The following is a 23,309-nucleotide window of genomic DNA, read 5'->3' as shown; positions in this document are numbered from 1 at the left end:
GAGGTGCAAGTGGGATTTGTGTGCAGAAGAAACTGTCATGTTCATCTGCAGTTACAATCACCTGAATGTTTCTTTTACAGCTCATTTGAACTGGTACGGAGGACCAAAGATGGTGCTGGCAGTTAACCTTCCTTGAAAATGGGCGGTGCTGGATGTGGCTTAAATATCACTTCAGAAAAAGGGTGTTTGTAGTAAGTAATGAAGAAAATCCAGAGGGGTACACTGTGAGATGGAATATGTGTGCTGGTGGAGTTACTGATGTATGATGTATGATTGAAACCCATCTCTGCAGTAGTGGTTTGCAGTAGGACTGCAATTCGCTTGGTGGCCACTGGAGGCAGAGTCCAAGTAGGACCCCAGAAAAAAAAGCCTTTAATAATTGAATTCTCTGTTGTTCGGTTGTGCCATATTTGGGATATAATTGCTGAGTCAAAATGTACTCTAAACACGTTGAAATATTTCTATACTTCAGATAAGATGATTTATTCTGAGTTATTATCGGAGTTGCTTTTCTATCTAAATGAAGCAGTTATGATGTCAGATGGGTCACGCGTGTGGAAGAGCTTACAGCCCAACAAGACAGGTGGAGCCTTATCCAGTGCAACATGTTTACATGAATGTGGCAAAATGTAGAAAGAAAATAAACCCAGTTTAATATCACAGGTGCAAGTGTGTCTCTTATAAAGGCAACAGATGGACAACTAAAGTTTCTGTCAAATCCGGAATGTGAGTTTTGTGTTGAGCGAAGTGTGAATTCAATTCAGAAAATAGAACAGGAAACATATAGCATAGCATAGGCTACTCTCTCTTATATTTTGCTTATCGGTTGGCATTCATATTTGAACCTTTAGTGTACGGAGTAGGCTACAGTTATAACCCGGGGACCGTTATTACACGTTTAATTTCTCAGATCGTCTCAGAACTTAATGCGATGAAACTTGCAGACGTTGTGTGTGATGGCGTCAGCAGACCGCTTTTAAAAGGTAAAACTGTGACTCAGTCTCTGTCAAAACGTATAGACTAAAGTCTTTTTGGCAAATGTGTAACTTTCAATTTTTGCCCAAGATTGTGACGGCCCAATTAATTGGTGAGTGTTGACAGGAACACAAGTAGGCTAACAGGTGGTTTTGATCAGTGATTTGCGAACAAGATGCTAGTAAAACTATGAGCTGCATAACAGGTGTTTTATTCCAATTTTATCCCATTAACAAATATAAGGAGAGGTCGGCTGAGGGCAATTGAGTAGCCTACAATTGGTTGCATACAGCAAGCTCATAGCAAGCCAGTGAAATAGGCTAGCTACTTTTTCCAAAATGTGACACCTTTGGTTTGTAAGCAAGTATCTTACAGGCATTTTGAAAAAGAGAACAGTTTACAGAAAAAACATTATCCACCACTATTTTGGTTTGAATAATGCATGGCTGTTGCCATACATTTTACTTTTCGCCTCTAAAATGGCACGTTACAATTGTCCTAGGGCACTGTTACAATTGTCCCGACACGTAATCAGCTGTCCCAAAGGCACGCACCGCATTTAGATGGAAATTACAGAAAAAGTAAGGCACATGTGCCTGCATTAGTGAGGTAAATATAGAGACGCAAGATGTAGTTAAAATGAAAGGTGTCACTAATGATGATTTTTTTTTTTTTTTTTTGCAACACGACAGAAAGCAGACTACAAAATGCAAAACAATGTTACAATAGTAGGCCTACCTAGTCTCCCCTATTCATTTCCGTTTAAGTATTATGGTCTAAAGGTTAAAATTTCATCCTGATCCTTGGATGCATTTTTTACAGGTTGGTTGCCTTTCTGGTCAAAGGACGTTTCTGTCATTTCAGGGTGGTGCAATTTCAGAGTTAAATTGGCCAACGTTAGAAAAAGCCTGTCCGAGCACTGGCAATGCGAGTTATTTATAAACTTAAAATTAGGTATCGGTGACAACAGTTTAGAAAGTATTTTCAAGTGACTATGCCTCTTTTTCGACATTAGTCAGCGCAGAGGATTATTACCACTTATGTTTTGTGACAAAACGTAAACCACGCAAAGATTGATTAACTAGCCCACACACTTTAACGAGAACGCTGCCTACCTGTGGAACAATAGACACAAGAGGGTCAACAAAGCGACACGACTACACGAATTATTCTTCCCTTGCGTATCTGTCCATTTCAAGCAAACGCGAAGAAATGAAAAGCAAGGTGCATGGGCCATTTCAGATTAACGGTAATAATATTGAACAGTAAAAACAATGGTTTTATTTGACACAGTATGATATTTCACAGATTTCACAAATAATAGTTTGTCTTTAGGCTGTCTTTCCAGACATGTATACTGCAATTTCCCAGAAACCAACACCATGTAAACCAATAAAGCCTAACAATTGTATAATTGTAGCAACATAGCCTTGTCCTTTTAGTAGCGTGAATTTCAAAAGTAAAATTAAAAATTATATATCACCTTTGGAAATGCGTATGCCCTTGGTCCTTCCAGCTCTACTCTCTGCATATTCTGTGTAAAATAGTTCAATATCTGTTGAGCAAGCCAAGCAATGCTTTCTGAACATTTGTAGCTCATCTAGGCTCATCTCTATTTCATCAACTTCACACCGGTGAATATATCATGATAATGCTGTGAAATACCACACAAAGTTAATAAGAAAGAGTTATATTCGTGGAGTTAATTTCATGATATTAAAACCCACGTGTTTGTGATTGTTTGTGTGACGTGGGTGTTTGCGCGCGCGCGGACGAGCAAGTGGCCAAGAAAACTGGAAATTATACAAAAAGCATTGCACATATGCCAACTATTCTCAGCTGTGTCGTGACAAAATTTGTTTGAATTGGAACTCAAACAACACGGGATTACAGCGAGAATAAATAGCGTCTCAGAAACACACAATTGCACCAAGAAAACACTGTCGGCCTGAGCTCATAGCTTTGATACTTAATAATTTGTAAGATGCACAGAAAGACATCAAACGACACAAATAATTACAAAAAAAAATCCAGTTTTTTAAGTCCTAAATTCATCAGTGAGGCCCAACATTCAAATCCAAAATCTCCACTAACATACACTGCACTGGTTTTCTGCTATTAGCATCATTTCCATCCTTAAGAAACATTAATTGTGGGAGAATGAGGCGGCTATAGAAGAAAGGGGACCTCAAGAGGCCTGTCACTTACATGCTGCGCGGAGATGAACCTTTCACCTTTCCGCCGGAAGATGTAGCGTTCTCAAGTAGCCACACTGTACTGCAGGAGCCTACACCTGGGCACAGGCATCTCAAGTGCTTTTCCCATTAAAAGGAAGACAGAACATTTTAAGAGCCGGTGTGAATGAGCGACATCGAATCTGAAATGGTTGAAGGACACACTAAGGTAAAATTTAGCAAAATATGGAGAGCGATAGAGAATTTACTATTTTTAACTTACTGGAACTGCTTTTCTCCTAAGACAATCCTTCCAGGAAAAATCCATGTAACAGAAACATCCTCATAAAATAAAGTGGCATTTCTCAGTGAGGTTTTGCTGATTTCATTTTTCTATGCAAACTGAAAAAGAAATAACACCAAATGTAATGGCCTGTGAAACTAATATTTCAAAATGTAGGCCTCTATTGGGGCTTTGTACGAAGCATGATATCAGAGACCTTTATGAAGTTGGCTGGTCTGTAAATTCCAAGCCGTACAATGACCAAAGTCCAGTTAACCTGCATAACAAAGGTCTCAATGAGATAGATCCCTCATTTCTGTGCGTATTGCGACATTTAGATCACGGAGTAAGGTAGGTTTTCCCACATTAGTTAGGTCTTGGTTGGAGGACTTGCTCGTTGTTTGGCATCGCTGCAGGTGTACTCACATTCCGGTTACGTACGAGGCTACTAGGCTATTAGTACTGCTGTCTCCCCCTAAACACCCCTTTCTTGAAGCAAGTTTACATACTAAGATATGTGGCTACGCAATGCTCTCGTTTAGATACCTACACTAAGAACCCACTTAATCTTGGTCTTTATTAACATATTGGAAGGTCAGCCTTTGAAGATGTGCTTTAGAGGTTTTGTTGACGAGCAACACCTGCATTGAAGCTCATTTGTTTCAATTACATCTGTGGTCCCTTGGAGGGGCTGGTTCAGGACCTCGGCCCTCTCTCCAAGCGCGCAAATTCTTCACTGGCCTCTCCAAATCGTCCTGTGAAGATATTGAATCCCGATGTCCAAAATTAATCAAGTGCCCCATTGATCTATAGGCACCTTAAAAGCCTATTTTTCTTGAGAATTTCCACAAAGTGTTGTAGTATAAAAACGTAGTTTTCCTAGAGTATGCTCACCAAGGAACAATTCAATCTTGCGTCAAATTCACAACTTTAATCTACAGATTTCTTGATATTTGGTAAAACAATAGGGTCCATTTTATGCTACCACTATGCATAACAGTGGTAATTTAGGATAAATATAGCCTATCGGCTTAATTAATAACATTCTTTGTTTTAACTTGCCTTTACACCTGCCGTTTGGAACCATTTCTCCCAATAAACTAGTGTAAAACTTTGTTCCGATCTTTGAACTTTAGAAGAAAAAACATAGTTACTTTCCCACTATCTGGTTATTTTGTATTGGGCTTTCATGATTAATGCTGCCCGCCAAATACCTTTTTAATAGTAAGTATAATAATAAATCTGCAGGTATTCAACAGTTTTCACTCGTTTACTAGTGCATATGAAATTTGCAAATGGTACACAATAATAACTTGTTTACCTGTTTAATCCAAATCCGGCCGTAGGCTTCTGGTAAGCAGGAAGTTTCTGATTTTCAGTTTCCAACTTTTCTAGGCTCCAGTGGGTCGTATACACATAGAACGGCGTTGTCTTTAGCTTCAAAGTCAGCTCCACAACATGCTGCAATTGAAGCCGAAAGATAATGAGAAATGCCTTTTAGGGCATACATAAAGGTCGCATTGGTGTCCCAGCCGCAGCGCACTGGCGGGACTGGTGAGTTGGAGTTGCGTTTTGTGGCCCTCTGTCATGCCCTCTGACTCAATGGTCTGCGAGGTTGAGAGGCTCGTATTTGCATACAGAGCTATGTCCCCTTACCACAGCCGGCGATTGCCGTTAAGGCCAATTTTGGATGAACAGATGCTCTTAAAATTCGTATTGATGAAAAGAGCGTGCACCTTAGGAGTCAGCCAACACTGAGTGTTCAACTTTGTATCTTCAAGTGCATCATAGTGCATCTTTGGTGGTTGTATTTTCAAAAACCATCTACCCTGCACAAAGAGAAAAGGTTAGTCTTAGTCTAGACGTAGGCCTATTAACCTCACAATTCCCCGTTTAACCATAATATTCTCTAAAGGACATAGTTTACACCACACTTAATTACTTCGAATGTGCCACTGTAAATCTTAAACACGTACACATATATTATATATGGATTAGATGTAAAGGATACAGCCCTGGGAAAATGTATTTGGCTAAACCTATTTAGACCAGGCACCCATTAAGACGTTTGATGCATGAATTTCATAGTTTTCTATAAATATAATTACTATACCTAATTTTGTCCCAACCCAGCAGCAGACCAATAACTGTCTGTAACTGTAACAGGGGTCTGCTTTCCTTCGCGACTATACATAGTGATACATGTTTGTAGATGTATATTGATATATCAACCTATATTATAGCTACATTAATTCTGAAAATAAAACACAAAGAAAAGCGTATCTATCGATCTAACGGGCAGATTTGAGTGGGTAATAGTCTTCATATTCAACTCATGCGGAATTACATTCACCAAATAAGCTTTAGATGTTATTATAAGTAAAACGCTTTGGTGTAAACCTTTAGGCTGTCAAGGTCAAAATATTACTCGAAGCAATACAAATAAGGCTCGTTAAACTGCAGACTTATTTCCTGCATTTAACCGATCCATTAGCCAACACACTTTGTTGTAAGTTTTAAACAAGTGTGTTCTAGACCAATCACACATTAGCTTGAACCCGGTTGATAACATTAAATCCCTTACATATTTGCTACTGAAAAATGAGACCCAAAAAAATTTGACTGTACACCGTTAGTGCTCTCAAATAATAAGCTGATGACCATCTATTTTAATATTATAGCCAAACTGCTAGAAGTTAATATGAGGCTGTTCTGCGTCAAACATGTTCGACGACTTAGTCATGCACTTGCGAAATAACAATTTAGACTGATTCTCCCACAAATATTCTGATGCCATCTTTGCTTATCTTTTTTTTTTACCAAAAGTAGCATTTTCTTCAATTACCCCGCTAAAATGTCAATGGCCATTGTTGGCTCGTTTGGGACATTGCTCCGCCCCTTGTGTTTGTCGTAAACCTGGCGCCTGGCTAGAATAAACCCCAAGATAAGAGCGTACACGGCTTGCCTCCTCCAAGGCGATCAATTGGGTCTCAGGCAGAGTAGGAGAACTCACATATAGAGCAGTGGAGAGGCGCATCCTGCACCACACCACCGCTTGTGGCAGACTCGGAAATTTTACCTGCGGGCTGAATCATGTCCTTGAGCCCTAAGCACTCAACTCCTTTCTCAGTGACAGACATTTTGAGCCCGATGGAGGAGACATACAAAAAGTTTGGTTGCATGGAGGGAACAGGAAACCTTTCCTCTCCGCTTGGCGCATACCGACAACAGCAGGTATCTCAGCCGAGCATGCAACAACATGCCATGGCTCACAACACCGCTGTGGCTACTACCTACCACATGCCCCACGGGGTGTCTCAGTTCACACACTCGGCCATGGGAGGATACTGTAACGGGAGCATTGGCAATATGGGCGATCTCCCATCTTACCAAGATACGATGAGGAACGGCGCAACGGCAACGGCTTGGTATGGCGCAAATACCGAAACCCGCTACCCAACAAGTAAGTCTCACCTACTCTTTCATTGATGTGATTTTGTATATGTTTGCACGTTGTTGCAAAGTTAAAACAAATGTTAACAGTCCAACACTTAACCTATACTTTGCAATTACAAAACATTTTTAAAAAGTTCTCTTTTCAGATGCTGAAATTGCATATCACTGATTTGACATTTTCTATCATTGAAATGTTTAAAAAATATACTAATTGTCAACTCAACTGTATTTAAAGTCTCTAGATTCATGGGGACACCGACTGGCATGAATATGGCTGGAATGGGCACCTTGAGCGGGATGGATGGCACAAAATCTATGGTGACATTACACTCCGCTCCCCGACGGAAGCGTCGTGTCTTGTTCTCTCAGGCTCAGGTGTACGAGCTGGAACGGCGCTTTAAACAGCAGAAGTATCTCTCGGCTCCGGAGAGGGAGCACCTGTCCAGCATGATCCACCTTACACCGACACAGGTCAAGATTTGGTTCCAGAACCACAGGTACAAAATGAAACGCCAAGCCAAGGACAAAGTGTCAGTACAGCTACAACAGGAGAGTGGCAATGTGTGCCCACAGACGCAGTCGCCAAGACGGGTGGCAGTTCCCGTCCTCGTAAAGGACGGCAAGCCGTGCCAGAACGGTTCCAGCACACCGACGTCGGTGCACCAGCAGGTGCAACAACAAACCCTATCTACTGATGTGATGACTGCGGCAGGCCATACAATCCTTCAGCATCAGAGCCAGGCCGTCCACCCCTTGGGCTCCCCTGAAGACCTGGACGACATGTCACCGAGCCCTCCTATCCTACACGGTCAGATGGGCAACATGTCTCAGACAGATGCTGCACTGATCGAGTATACTAGTAACATAGTCAACTCCAACCTGCTCTATGGCAGAACTTGGTAGAGCTGATGGGCAACTGCTATAATCCGTTTTTGTAATTTTCCACGCGACAACTGAAAAAGGATTTTTGGGCAATATTAAAAAGGAACTCTTTTTCTGGACGCAATACAACGCCTTGTCAAAATCTACATTTTTTTTTTTAAACACCTGAAAGGACAGTTTGCCAATGTATACAAGAGATCTGTCTCTTATTTCAATATATTTTGACACATTACGCAACACACATGCGTCAAACTGTTAAAATGACATTTTTCTAATATATGGGAGCGGGGAAAAAAAATTGTTAATTAAAAATCTGCAAAAAAAGCCAATTTTCAACTAATTATTCTACCTGATGAAACTGAACAATACTTTTTTGGGGCTTGGGGAATGTACATATCTGACACAACGGTCAGCATCGTATTACTCTGTTACAAATGTACATTGTGTTTTACTTCAAATATTTTGTAAGTTAATCATAATGCTATGGCTGCTGAAATACATATATATATTGGAAAAAAACAAATCATATTTAAATATGATAATAAATAATGTGACGGAAAATTCTTTCATTCTGTTGGTTTCAGTTTAATAGAAGTGCATATCATGCAATGTTTCAGCTTCTTTCATGAACGGACATTAGTCTAAGGATTGTCGCGTCAGCGTTTTACACGCGGCAGACTATCACATGTCTATTTTAATAAACCACATTTTGGATTAAATAACGGATAAGAAACAACTCTTGAAAGATTTTAATTGCATTTTTGGATAAGGACATTTTCCAGTAAGCCGGCCTATTGGCATCAATATTCATCTGGTAGTAGAGATAAATAAAATACTAAGAAATAGGCTATTGATAGCGGACTTAATTGAGATTGAAACGTAATAGAACCTTTTACAGAATATAGTCCTTTTGGTTTAAAAACAAACTACAAAAAAAATCTTAATTTTATCTAGACAGTGAGCGTTCACATTAATAGGCTACAAATATTCCCACATTAACAAGAACACATTTTCACGTTCACTGTGGGAGAAAATCTATCAAATTTATCAAAACACTGAATTATTTCTGTCTGGGGGAAATTGGCTGATCTGATGCAAACTTTTCTGAACACAATGACGTGCATTTGTAGCTGATGGCCTTTAAATGTTTAAGCACGGATGTGCATTGATATAGGTCTACATATCAACTCACTTACGTTGGACATAGATCCTTACGAAAAAAAGAAAAGAAAAAGAGGTTTACCTCCTATTTTTGCTGGAACTAAAAGGACAGAAACAGCTAGACGCTACGTTTCCTTCTTAATTAGATTCACACCAATTCCACTGTAGTCTTTCAAATCGGCCATCTACATTTGTAATTGCTGATTAATGGAATAGCATTCATGATCCCAGCCAAGTTCTTTAAATGTCACCATTTTGGACATTTCCTTTCTAATACAATTCATAAGCAGTCAACTCACCTGAGTTTCTCAAAGATGGAACTGAGCAAGGCTTATTAAATTAACGTTTCAAAGGCTGCTATCCGCAGAAATGCTAACATTCAATCTACTACTTAAAATAAAGATCACTTGCATAAAAAAAAAACAATAACACCTCAGTGTCTTTTGACTCACTTGTATTTCATGTTTTACAGGCATTATTCTTAAAAACAAGTAAGAACATTTTCAGTAAAACAATGAGAAATATACATTTTTTTTTTTTTACAAATGAATAGACCCCCAAAGATTAAGTTACTCAGAGAAAAAAGGAAAAAAAAAAAAAAAACATTGAGAAACGTCAAAATGAAAAGTAAGCCTTTAGCTGGTCAAAAGACAAAAACATCGAAGATTTAACTCCAGTTATATTTTCTTGCAGGTGGTGGCAGGGCATAGTTCCGTCCGGTGTTGTACCCCTATGGAAGCAGAAGAGTGAAAAGATCACCAACCTACACTTGTGTCTGAAAACACACATATTAAATACACGTTCAAAAATAAAAAAATAAAGCCTAAGAACGACAGTAAAGACAAGACGGAGGGTTATCTTGACAGTCCAGGGCTTGGTTGACAAATTTAGATGAGCGTCGTGTTCCAACTTTCCCAGTTAAATTTAGAAGGGTTAAAGTCAAGAGTCAAAACTTGTCTTACTTATTGAAAGGTGTGAATAGGGTGTAATTTATACTACTGCTTTGATGGTTCCTTTATGGATTGCTGATATGCTTCATAACCACCACATCCTGTATATGTTCAGATATGGTCATCCATGAGTAATGAGTTAATGATCAGGAATCAGTCAAACACATGGAACGCTCAATCTGAACACCGGTCCCTGCAGTTTCTCTCGGAAATCCCAAATGGCTCAGTCTTTACACATGGGAACATTTAATTGTTCTTTTATTTGTGCTCATAATTCACAAAGCTCCAAGAAGCTAAATGCAAATAAGGAGCACCAACCTGCTGCTGCTGCTGTGGTTGTTGTTGTCCGTGCTCGTCCCGCCGATCGTCTCTGCGGTTGTCATGTTGTTGGTACCCCCCGCGGCCCCCATGTTGGCCCCCTTGGCCGCGCTGCTGGTTGTGTTGGAAGGCTTGGCCCTGCGACTGCATCGCCCGGTCCCAGCCTTGGCCTCCACCATACGGTGGCCTGCACAGGTCAAAGCAAAGACAGACCGTCATGAAAGGTTGCAAATAGTAGGTAAGCCGTATAAGAAAAAAAAACTAAGAAAAAGAAAAAAAAAAACAGAACAAACTTAAAAGTCACAACACAGAAACTATTGCTTGGGTTTTCAGATCAACAATGACAAATGTGCACAGCTCCAAGAGGACAAGCTGAAACTGGAGGCCTCTTCATAATTCCCCCTCCTCCGTTCTCGTCCTCATATGTCAGGTGGTGTGATCAGTGTGTGTGGGGGAACCGTTTCAAGTCCCATTGAGGCCTTTTTCAATGAGCTGTGGTGACCTGGCAACATCTCTGCTAATTAGCGCAGACCTGTACACAGCATTCAGCATAACGTATTTATCTCTTCCAAATAGAAAACACACCTGATGACATGACGCTATCCTTCCAAACCAATCCTTCCGAACCAACACTAAATTGGGGAGCACTACAATTCTGTCAGCTAGTCAAAACAAAGTAAAACTCCATGCATGAAGATTTGAAACCGTTGAACAAGTCAGCGGCACCAAACGAAACCCCTCCATGCCTGCTTTTCACCCCGCATCACACTAGTCTTCACAGATTCATCATGAATGCCTCCATCACGTGGCACAGACACGTAACCCAAACATCCAGGCCCTTCCGCCACTAATCTTCTACTTCTAGCAACCCCACCGCACTATTCCTTCATTCATCTCCCCACCCATCCACCCATCCACCCATCCATCCATCCATCCCTCATTACTGAATCCTGTCACATTTCCCCACTTCGCTTCCTTTACCAGTGGCCTGGAATCCATAATCCCTCTTCCAAGTTCCTTCTTCTGCATTTCATTCAGGGCGGGGGGAGGAAAGGAGTGGGGGGGGGGCCTCATAAATTAGTTAAAGAAAAACTGTGTTTCAGTCGCCACTAATAACTACTGACCTAAGGTGACGGCAGTCCACAATGGGACTGGCCGGCCTGAGAAGCTGAAGCCAAAAGAAGCTGATTAGTTCCTCAAGAGGGTCTGGAGCCAACATGAATGGCCGGTCTGTGAGGACGCCGGTGACCGCGGCTCAGGAACGATACGGCGCTGAAACTGCGTTAGTGCTGCCTCATTAAGTCCTGTGAGGCTCTTGAGGGGACATTTGTTTAGCCTTCCCCTGATAAACTCATTGGGGATTGAGCCGGGCCAGCAACCACCCACCCCCCATGGTGCCCCAAGAGAGAGATCTTTCCCCCTCACCTGGAGGAAGTGTGTTCCTTAGCTTTCGCATGGCAGTGTCATACCAATACACCAGGCCAACAAAAAAAAATACAAAGAATAAATGAAGTAAATAATATTGGTTGGCTATACATTAAACAAAACAAAAAAATATATAGAAAAAATGATCAACACAGGAGCCTGTTCAATGCCTTCACCGGGCTGGTCAGAAATGGAGTTTGGAGCAATCAAACAATTCTGTGCCTTCCTCCAAATAAAAGGTTTCCAGCCTCTGACATGGTACCCCCTTCAAATCATAGAGAACCCACCTGCGTCCTAGCCAACCTAAATTACTAGTCAAAGCCAAACATTCGTAGCATGTTTCAGCAACTTGGAAACTTGAGGCTTGACCACTTCTTATACCTCATACATCATGTACCACACCACACCACACAACACAATGCCCACCTGTATCAGCAGACATTTTAGGCTTATTCTGTCGTGAACTGATCCTCTCCCTCCATTTTAAGTGAATGCAACATTTCAGATTACGGTCTTCAAATTTAAGATGAATTTAACCCGGTAGTTGCTGTGATTGTAAATAAAAGCCATTAGTGCCCCCTTATGTCTTGGGTCATCAAAAGGAGCAGTGGTTTCAGGCTTTGCTGATGGGTGCTTGCAAAAACACCGGAACAGTGTGCATGTCTGTGTGTGTTCATGTGTAAAGCCCAAAATGGTCTCTAAGGATCAACCCGGAAGAGAAGCGGGGTCATCTGAAGAAAACATGGTGAAGAGGAGAACAAAGGCCGGGGGCTTACCTTGGGAAGAGCGGTGGGTTAGATGATGGGGGGGCCTGTGGGAACGCCTGTTGCCTGGAATCTGAGGAGGACAAAGAGGATTTTTATTTCCCACCTTGCTGTGACAGGAGCAATGAAATAGCCCAGGTAGAGGCCAGCGCACCCATGACATTCCCTTATAGGTTGGGAACTGGAATTTTATTATTATTATATATTTTTTTTTAATAAAAACTATTTTCAAAAAGGACACACACGTAAGACACACACACACACACACGTAAGACACACACACACACACACACTTTAATTTTACAGTCATTCGAAGTAGGCTTAAAAACGGACATGGACATGTTATAGAGAGACCTGTGATTGGGAAAGGAACCATTGGCATAACAGATGAGGAAACCCCTTGAGGTACTGGAGAAGCCCTTGATGGCTGTTAAGCATTTCAATCATTTTCTACAAATCTATTTAGAGAAATGAAAATTTCATGAATGTAGTATCTGAACTGACCATCATGGTTAGCAATTTACAGAGATAGAATGGATGAGAGGTCATATGATTGATGATTATGTTAAAAAAAAGTTTATCATTTGGCAACTTGGAGGTCTTAATGGATGCCGCCATTTTCAGGACACTATTCAGGACTATTAATATAATCATTCAACATGCAGCTGCAGTAATAACACTAACATTCTAAATGTTTTGGTCAAATCTTGCAAACATCGCTGCGTCAAACCACAGGAAGATTTCCGTGGCCTTAAACAAATGAGGAGAAAAGGACAGAAGCCCGAAAAAGAAAAACGCTGCATTTGCATGTGCTCCGCTGGAAATGAAATAAGCATTCAACCGGCGGCATTGTGACAGGCTCAAGTACCCTGGTTTCATCGCAGTGAGCCCTTCAAAAAGCCACACTTACAAAAAAAGTAGCCAACGCGGCTTCTTCCCAATCTGCTGTTGCCAAGGCGATGACCAGCTGCGAGACACAGGCTGGGTTTGTTTATAGGGGCAGGTTGGATGAGTGGCTGGAGGAGGGGGGGATGGCGGAGGTGAGGACCGAAAAAAAAAGAACTTCAGAATTAATGGAGGGAAAAAATGTCACAAACCTGGATCGAGGCTGATGTATAAAAAGCTTTGTGAACCAATGGCAATGCGGGTAGTTAACCTCACAATGTAACTGATTCTCCGCATTGACAAGCAACCATCCACCAAAATAACAGGGTGGAATTAAGAGCGGAAAAAAAAATCCTGTCTGATTGCATCAATCTATACATAATGCTTCGGCTGGAAGTTAAAAATGGCTTCCATTTCACTGGGGGTGAAATTGCCTTTGTGGACACCCAGCAGCAGTAGCTCCACAGAATCACATTCATTAACTGCGGCTAAAGACGTGCTAATCTGGCGTATAATAATCTCCTCAATCAACAACTGCGGTTTGCGGAGACATTGTCCTAATGACCAGAAGGCCAAAAAACAAGCAGACCACCCACTTTCACTCCAATTATCATCCTACCACGTCCCTCAGACCTCATCTCTCTTCAGCTCAGTGTACACACACACACACACACACACACACACACACACGAGAGGCCATTACAAAGCCACACATTCACTCCCTTTAATACACCCCCAGACTGTAGTTGACAAACATCTGATACTACAGAACCCAGGCAATACCCAGATGACACAAAGACCAAACAAGATTACAACCACAGCAACAAAACACAAGCCATGGCAAACTGTCTCCTCATTAACTTAACACAGGGATTACAACGGATGCAGATAATGTGGCACAGTGGCACAAACGTGTTATCCACCCTTTTCACTGAGGACGTCTGGATCGAATAAGCAAGCGATACAAGAGAAGGCCGAGAGTGAAAGTGGCCTGATCCCATCTTAAATCCTTAACACCCTTTGCAGACGCTGCTGCTGCGGACGTTAACATCATTAGGCTGGGGACAGTAAAGCTGACTATTTGATCATCTGCTTAACAGGGGGAAAACAATAGTGGGCCAACAAACATCTCGTCCTCGTCCCCCCCCCCCCCTACATGGGCAAACACAGCCGGCCCTACGTAGCCATTAATAGACAACATTTCCAAAGGCAAATCAATCTGAAATGGTTGTGCGACTTTAAGGGAGAGAAATATCTACAGTCCACCTGTTCTGTGGTCTCTAGACACACACACACACACACACACACACACACACACAAGGAGCACGTTTCTGACAGTCAGTTGTGTAAAAACACCCAAATGGAAGTTCCTCCGAGGGCAGGGTTAGCCCTAAAAACACCCCACTGCCTGTTCTAGGCAGCCCCTTCACTACCAGCTGGTCTGATTAACCCCAACAAAAGCCCTTGATGGGAGTGAGAGGCCATGTGTTGACATGGCCCCGCAGGGGGCAGAGCCTGGAAGAAAAGGGGGAAGTTAACTTTGGTTACATCCCCTCTCCAGTGCACAGCAGACAGTCCCATCACACACACATACAGACTCTGGAGAACGGTGCCAGAGGCCAGTGCATCAAAGCACACGCTCACTTAATGGAGGACACCCATGGGTCTTCCCCCTGGGCTCCCCTGGTTCTCATGCTCCAGCTCAAGTCATGGAGCCATCAAAGCGGGGAGTTGGCCTCAAACAAGACGGGCAGGAAATGTCTGAAAACACTTGCAAACTATGACGCCCAAATTAAAATTACAATAATAATCTGGTCCTGGCAGACATTAGTAAATGTGGCCAACCTTGTTGAGCCCTATCAGCTTTTGGCATGCCAGCACTGTTATACGGATTAGTTCTTAAGCAGGTTACCTAGGGATGGTTACTAGGCAACCCGTTTAGGTGTGGCCACCATCATACTTATATACAAAACAAATATTGTTCAGAGTGGGAGTTTGTGTCAAAGGACTTCAGGTAATTATGGTTGACTATGATTAGTATGAAAGAGTTTGGGTAAATGTCTCAAGACTGGGAGCTCTCAGGGAGAATGCGGATAAGACTAAAAAGACGTGTCCCTTGGTTTCTAATCAAGACATTTTTCCACATTGGCCTCAAACACAGCGAAATGTATGCAAACTGTCATTACCACACTCATCTGACATTTGCCAGGAAGAGAGAAGGGGAACGGAGACCGTAGAGAAAGAGAGGAAAGATCACAAGCGCCTCATTTCACCCAGCACATAAGCAGCAGTCAGCCCTCACAAAGCCAACTTAAATTTCAATACCAAAGTAGCGCTGGATAATTACAGCACTTTCCAGAACCCCACCACCGATGTATTAAATTCTTCAACTTCAAGAGACAACTAATAATATATAAAAAAAAAAGGTGGATGCGCGACTCTCAGGCAGTACAAAAGGGCCTCCTCGTCTGATTGCCTTCATCAGAAATCACTTCCTTCAAAAGGGAAGCGGAGAAAAGAAGAAAAAAAAAAAGAAAAACTTTATTACACGTTTACCATCTGAAATGAACAGCAGAGGCCAGGGAAGAGTGACCTGCTCTGCCTGTTCAGAGAAATCCCCCCCCCTCGAAAAAAGCCCTCCTCCATTTGCATCAAGTGGCACGGCAGCGGAGCCGGCCCAGCCCTGCACTCCCCCATAGGCCACCAGATGCCACATGAGATCGGTCATCAACTTGCAAATTGGCACATCAAAGTCAGGCCGGGAGCGGAACACCGCCACAGGAGGGCACAGGGGGCCGCGAGAGACGTGGGGATGGCACACAGGACACGGGGGGGGGAAATGGAGGGATGGGTGGAGGAGAAGAAAAAAAAGAAAAGGGGTTCTGCCTGTCCAGATGGGCACTGCTATGCAAAAAAATTGGGCATACCAGCCTTCCCAAGAGTGACGGCTCAGGTGTGTGCTGGCGCTCACGGTAAAAAAGACATTGGAACAGTGAGAGCACGGGCGAGGGCGAAGGATGGTGAGTTCAAACTAGTTTTATTTTCATGGGTTTCACTGGCTTTTACTTTGTTGGGATACTCCATGTTTCGTTACCCATTTGTATATGTCACTACTGCATCCATTCATGGGAAGTTGTGGTGCTTCTTTCCTTGACATTGTCTAATGATAATCAATGCATGGGTCATTTTAATTTGGTACTCCTCCGCCTGGGAGTAAGGGTTAATTGGCCAACACATGCCAGTAGGCGGGCTTAGTCAGGGATTAATAGTGAAATCTGTTAACAGTATGGCCTTCAGCACAAATTGTATTTGAATAAAAGTATATTTTTTCTGAATATTTTAATTAAATTAAGAGACTTTCAAAGGCTTTTTTGTTGTACAGTTTTGAAAATGTTTTGTAACGTGTGCCGTTTCTATCGTGTGCGACCTTCTGCAGGTACATGCTGACAGTGAATGCAACATTTACATCGATATTTGGAGAACATTTTTGCAGAGCCCAGCCGTGGCTGAATACTGCCGTCAGTAAAAATCTATTCAAAGTCACGTTTCCCTTTTGTGATATTTGGAAAGACTTTTACTCTGTGGTGATTGCGGTTTCTCATTACCAAATGGAGCTCTTTGAATGAACTGCACATTTAAGTTATGCTATATGGCATGAAAAGACAAGGAAAAATGTGCATGCTGAAATTTTAAAAAGACAAGTAAGCTAGTTGTATTTGTCCAAGCAGACAATGTCAAGCCTTTCAAGTTCAGACTTCAATTTGGAAGCTGGCAGAGGAGACATGGTGGACTCACGCTGAGGCTGGAAAGCCTGGCGTTGATCTCTATGGTGACCGCGGAAGTTGCCCTGGTTATAAGCGTTTGGGGGCGGGGCATTGCTGTATTGACCACTCCTGTGGTGTCCCCCAGAGGGCTGACTGTACTGGCCGCCTCCTTGATTCCTGTTCACATGATGCCTGTTGAGGAAACAAGGAAGAAAACGGAACAACATGGTTACAAGAGTGATGCATTACATGTTCACACATGGCCCTTACAAATGCTCAGGAACAATATTTAATAAAATTATAAAAACACTACTCCTGACTGACATGACATTAAAACAAGGGTCTAAGCCACATTATGATTGATCTGCATACATCCATTTAAATGATGAATGATGTAGCCAGATAAATACGATTAGCCGGAGTTTCTGGGATGCAAATGAATCCCTGAACACCTGCCAATCTGACACAATCTAGCCTAAATAAATGACTTAATTGGGAAAGTGGTGTCTGAAAAATCAGCAGACAATCTCAGAACATAATTCCTGTGTGTAAACTGTGTGTGGGCACCCAGATGGTTAATCACTCCGATGTATTTTAAATGTGGTTTTCGGAGACACAAGAGAACCAGCAATTAGGATGCTTGTTGTCACAGATGGAATGGAGAGATATGTCACATGCCTGAAGACAAATACAAATAAAATGATGTTCACATTAACAGTTAAGTCCAATACTAAACCAAACTCACCCCAAGGATCTGAAGGCGGACTGGTCCAGGTGAACCTGCTGGCGATTGGGGTTGAAGCCAAGCTGGGGTCTCCATGGTCCATTGCTAGACCTCTCAAAGTCTCCAGGTTTCAGGACCTTAACTGCAAGTCTGAACGAAAAGGAGGATAAATAGGCATTTTAAAATTGTGTGCAAATGGTCTAAAAAAAAAAAAAAAAATGCTCTAATCTCTCGTCAAGCCGCAAACCCGACTTGACTAATCAGCAAGGCTCTTGATTAGTTGAACACACCCGATTTAGCTCATCAAGAGCATTATGATTACACTGCCTTCCATCAGGTGAGCTTAAATGGACAGAACATTTGCTCTGAAGGTTTGAGAAGCACTGGGCCAGACTAAGTGTGTTGGTGTTACCGTAATCTCCAAACTATTAAAAGGTGCATAGTATCGGATTTAGTGGCATCTAGTGGTGAGGTTGCTGAAATGCAACCAACTGAACACCCCTCCCTCTTCTACAGTGGCTGCCAAGAATAAGAAATGCAAAGGTTTGTCCCTTTTGGGCTACTGTAGAAACATGGCGGCGCAACATCCTGTCGATATGAAGTGCTCATTCTAAGTGAATGAACACACAGATTCGTAGTTACAGGTGAGCTTCCAATAATGAAATAAGAGTTTTTAATTATATATTCCAGTTCTGAAAGTAAATTCCCCTTAATCCTACACACTGTTCCTTTAACCGTGGTTTAATGATCCATTTTGTAAACTTTCTACAGCCCTACGGTTAATACAAAATATGAATTTACATTACGTCATCCATTATACCACACTGCTCGTCTCCATGAAAACACTTGACATTGGACAACGCCATAGGTCACTCAAAAACTCATGACTGGAGGTTTATAGATACAAGAATTGCATTTCATGTGAACAGCATATTGTTTGAATATATAATGTCAGCCTTTGTTTGATAAAACAGAGTTTTAGATGGGCCTATAAAGAGTGCTGTGTGGAGATCGCTTTTAAAATGGGAGATATTAAAGTTGAATCTAAACATTCTCGTAATTTCATTTGCTTTGGCCTTGATGAAAAAAAAAAAAAAAAAACACAAACAAAAAATAGGCTACAGCACTGTGGGAAACTCAAATTCAGTGCATATTACGTAGTATACACATTATGTATGAAAAAAAAAATATTTGTAAAGACAACTTACTTGGCTCCAGGGAGCAAGACCGCCTTGAACACAAAGTCCACATCAAACTGTGGGTCCAAAAATTTGATTCTGTGAAAACAGAGAGACATTCTTGTTAGGAAAATGACCAGTATGCATTTGTTGCTAAGCAAGTTCTGTGTTGTTAATGGCCATGTCTCCATAATGAGACTGGATAAAGCACTGATTGAATGATGTCTGATGGGAGTTCATGCTCACCCGATAGCATTGTTCTGTGCAAGGTCTCTCAGATTGGGAATTGGAGACTCCACTGGTCTGAGGGGGCAGAAGAGGAGCACAAGTTCAAAGGTCAAGTTCAAAGGTCAATGCTGGCCACCATGCTGAGCCTCCAGTGTGGGCCATGAAATAACAGGAAGACTTTTGGAAACGTAAAACGGGAGAAGTGAAACCTGTTGTTCCTTACTTATCTGGTAGAATAGGCTCTTCAACAAGATTTAATGTTCCTTGGATTCCATGGCATAATTCCGCAGGGATCTGAGTGCCCTGGACAGACAGAAAGGAAGAAGATTGTAGAGAACCCAAACTAGCCGTTTATGGGCTACAGCTGTGTTTAACTCTAAGACTACCAGCAGAGCTAAAAAAAACTACACCAAAATAAAACATGCCATTAGCAATGCTATGGTAATGAATGCAATGCCAGGGATTACAACTTCCCAATACAGCCTTAAAAACCCTGACATCTAATATCTAATAAATAACTCCATTAACATTCAAACGGTAGGGTGCTGTTCAGGAGCAGTTCTCTTGGCAGTGTGCAACCATGCTTGGCACTCGTCTCACCTCCAGAGATTCTGCGCGGTACAGCTCATGGATGAAGTCACAAACGGGGTGGGACTTCGCAACGAACATGATGTCACTTCCCAAGCTGTTCCTTTTATCTGAAAACAAAACGACAACAACTCAAGTCAGCGGGGCAAATTGAGAGATGGGTGGTGACTAGACGGGCGACATCATTTCAGTTCAGCTCAACTTCAGCTCCCTGTCTTTCCATCTAGGCACTTCAATTTTACATCATGACGTCCAACACATTTTGATCAGAATATGAAGGAGTGCAGAAACATCCAACATGATTAAATTAGGCAAATTGTTGTCTGTTGCGCACCTTAGAAATAACATACTTCTGACATGAAAGTGCACTGTGCGTCTCAAGTCCAATAAAAGCTATTTTTGAAGGGTTACATTTACAACTAAATGAAAGCGAATACGCTTAAGATGGCAGCATGTTGCAGTGTTGCTTGTCCGGCAGTGAGTAAGACATCCACTAGTTAATCAGCTAGAGTGTGTGTGGATCAGATGGAGTGTGGGCAGGCTTGATTAGGGCCGACATGCAGGCCCATTTGATTGCATCTACTTCACTGTGGTAAAAACAACATAGGTTTAAATGCCTGGAAACATTTTTTACTGTGCCATTGCTGATTAATGCACTTGATAAAGTGACATAGTTAATGAATTCACTGAAATAACTAACTATGTTGATATTTGATTTACTTCACTGCCCAACTTCCAAAGCTATACAAAAATCAGAAAAATGTAGTGTCATTTTCTTTTTCAATATATACCACCTGTCAATTTCCCCACCAGATAATTGTAACCAATTCACTCAGGTAAGGGGTGTTCAATTCACTCAGGTAAGGGGTGTTCAATTCAAACATTCAGCTCCAGAAAACCAATCTTGAACCAGGAAAAAAGGAGCAACATAATTTCTTTTGAGAGGACAGTACTTACTCTCCTCTGGTGTGAGGTCTGGGTAGACCTCTGCCAAGGCTGCCCGCAGCCTACGCTCATCCACGAAGGGAAGCAGGGCCACACCTACACACACACACACACACACACACACACACACACACACACACACACACACACACACGGTCATTCAACTTCCCGCTATACAGTACATCCAATACATACAGTCTTAAACGAGTCTGGCCCATTGCCACTTCTGGGTATTTAAATAAAAAATATAATAATAATGACATACAATACGCAATATTCCCCATATGTATTAATCACCACAGTTATTCATAAAATGTAACTCTCCATCAAACACACGTTACTTAAAGGTGCAGTGTGTAGAAACTAGGGGGATCTATTAGCAGAAATGGAAAACAGTATTCATAATTATGTTTTATGAGAGTGTAATCTTCCGTAACTACGAAATCGTCGTGTTTTTGTTAGCTAAGAATGAGCCCTTCATGTCTCCATAGGAGCGGCTCGTCTTCCACTGAGGCCACCGCGTGGCTAAAGGAAGTTTCTACAGAAGCCCAGAAGGGACAACACCGGCTCTAGAGGGGGCCTTTCGTGTTTTAACGTTGGTGACGCCGGTAGGAAGATGAGGAGGAGAAAGAAGAATCTGGTTGCTGGTGCCGGCTAACCATTGAGTTGTGATCATGTTAAAGTTTGGGTTCTCAAACTGGAGGATCTTACTCAATATCCATCACAAAAACAAAGCAAGGAAGCGTGAATCCTTGTCAAAGGAGCGAAACCATGGAGGAAAACGACATGGGGGCAGGGGACGGGTGAAGATAAGGAGAAACACTGGTGTGGCCTTTAAGATGGAAAACGCTGATAAGGGACAAATATGACACCCAAGTTTTCTGTTGGACATATAATTTACCATTAAAAAATATATAATGCAATTTTTTGTTTGATAGCTTAAGTTGAAACATAAGAAACCTTTTTCAATGTTGAAAAATATCGAATTGCGCACAGGATTGTAATTTTACTTCTATTTTTTAATTTTATGTATGCGCCAAAACTAGAATTTACATACATAAGACACAAAAGACCCAGTGACATTATTGAAATTGACACTAAAAGTGTAAAGCTGAACATCTATCTAAAATAACCTCATTGCTTTATGGCTACTCGATGCAGTTGTAGACGATGACATTTTTGGAAGCAGCTACTAACAGCTGACTGACACCAAACATACTCCTACACGCTGGGAAAGAAAGGGGTGAGGGAGGGGTATTCAGATGGTTGCAATTTACAACCTCACCACTAGAAGCCACTAAATCCCACACACTGCACCTCTAATACTTCACCTAGGTGATGAGAATGTTATTTAGATATACAACACTCAAATCATTCTATTAGTGTATCCAGAGAAAAGATCAGTTTACCCTGCCAAGCATATTTCTTTCCATTGAGATCAATAGCAAAGTCATCTGGGTAGAAGTCAATGATGGAGGATTCCTGTTGGAGATGGGAAAATGGGAACATATTTAGGCACCACAGTAGGACAACAACAACAACCCTAAAAACTAACAACGCTTCCTTTTCTGGCCATTACCCACAGCACTCAGTGCCTTGATTAGGTTAACTGAAAAAAGATCACTCACTGGTTCGGACAAACTACCACACTCACTGGTCGGTCAAACACTGACAAACTACCACACTCACAAACACTGACAAACTACCACACTCACTGGTCGGACAAACACTGACAAACTACCACTCACTGGTCGGACAAACACTGACAAACAACCACACTCACTGGGTCGGACACACACTGACAAACTACCACACTCACTGGTCGGACACACACTGACAAACAACCACACTGACTGGGTCGGACACACACTGACAAACTACCACACTCACTGGGTTGGACATCAAGGCCCTCCAGGTCTCTGGCAGGAAGTTTCCACTGGCTGCAGGGAAGACACTCATCAGCTGCTCCAGAGGCTTGAACTGGGGAAGGGAGAATGACATGCTTATGATGGGAACCACAAGCTGGAATGGCAGGAGAAAGAAATGGATGTGCGTTTTTAGTTTCCCTTACCGGTTTGGTGTCCTTGTCGAAGCCGTTGCACAAATCTTTGACGTCTTTGAAGTCAGATGCAAAGGGGGCGTAGTGGAATGGGAAATACCACTTCCAGGAGGCGCATCCCTGTTGGGAATATCCGATCATTAAACGCACGCAGAGGGATTACAAAAATGTATGGCTACTCTTCAACAAGACACGTTTTTTTTTAAAAGGAAGGAAATTAAGTATTTTCAATATGCCTCTGCAAAGACAGTGGAGACTCCTTGCGATTTATATCACTGCTACACCAACACCTGGAAAATGTCAGAGTTCTATAATATAAGGACTCAACTCTTCCATTCAGATGTATTGACTCAGTCATGCTAAATCTGTTAACATAAACAAATTCAACACAGTAATTGTTATGGTTCTTTAAACTCAAAAATTGTCATTTGTGCAGTTACAGTGCAAATTATCTTAACCCAGCAAATCTCCCCATGTGTCGCTGATCCCCCCCTGCTGGTAAATTAGCATTTTCCATATCGAGCGCTGACCTTCACTGAGGATTTAATGT

At 41.9% G+C, this 23,309-nt stretch overlaps 2 protein-coding genes across 3 annotated transcripts in view; one reads left to right on the top strand and one right to left on the bottom strand.

Annotated features, from left to right (window-relative positions):
• Positions 1 to 6,525: 6,525 nt before the first annotated feature.
• Positions 6,526 to 7,791, top strand: nkx2.4b (NK2 homeobox 4b; the record flags this gene model as incomplete). The annotated part of the gene is made up of 2 exons (XM_080860656.1): positions 6,526 to 6,895; positions 7,124 to 7,791. The coding sequence occupies 2 exons, from the start codon at positions 6,526 to 6,528 to the stop codon at positions 7,789 to 7,791; spliced, it is 1,038 nt and encodes a 345-aa protein (XP_080716782.1).
• A 713-nt stretch (positions 7,792 to 8,504) lies between these two features.
• Positions 8,505 to 23,309, bottom strand: part of xrn2 (5'-3' exoribonuclease 2) — a 31,025-nt gene continuing 16,220 nt past the window's right edge. For both annotated transcript variants that reach the window (XM_080832686.1, XM_080832687.1), the window contains 13 exons: positions 22,772 to 22,879; positions 22,591 to 22,680; positions 22,110 to 22,182; positions 20,713 to 20,796; positions 19,768 to 19,865; positions 19,391 to 19,470; positions 19,186 to 19,242; positions 18,970 to 19,038; positions 17,783 to 17,911; positions 17,069 to 17,229; positions 12,401 to 12,461; positions 10,200 to 10,386; positions 8,505 to 9,661 (listed from right to left, as the gene is read on the bottom strand). In XM_080832686.1, coding sequence (XP_080688812.1) covers positions 9,599 to 9,661; positions 10,200 to 10,386; positions 12,401 to 12,461; positions 17,069 to 17,229; positions 17,783 to 17,911; positions 18,970 to 19,038; positions 19,186 to 19,242; positions 19,391 to 19,470; positions 19,768 to 19,865; positions 20,713 to 20,796; positions 22,110 to 22,182; positions 22,591 to 22,680; positions 22,772 to 22,879 — 1,260 coding nt within the window. In that variant the 3' untranslated portion in view covers positions 8,505 to 9,598. The remainder of the gene's footprint in view (positions 9,662 to 10,199; positions 10,387 to 12,400; positions 12,462 to 17,068; positions 17,230 to 17,782; positions 17,912 to 18,969; positions 19,039 to 19,185; positions 19,243 to 19,390; positions 19,471 to 19,767; positions 19,866 to 20,712; positions 20,797 to 22,109; positions 22,183 to 22,590; positions 22,681 to 22,771; positions 22,880 to 23,309) is intronic.

The sequence above is a fragment of the Sprattus sprattus genome (assembly GCF_963457725.1).
Source record: "Sprattus sprattus genome assembly, chromosome: 2".
Classification (NCBI taxonomy): domain Eukaryota; kingdom Metazoa; phylum Chordata; class Actinopteri; order Clupeiformes; family Clupeidae; genus Sprattus; species Sprattus sprattus.
The sequence above is the reverse complement of the archived record's forward strand: the minus strand, read 5'-3'. Positions and strand labels throughout refer to the sequence as shown.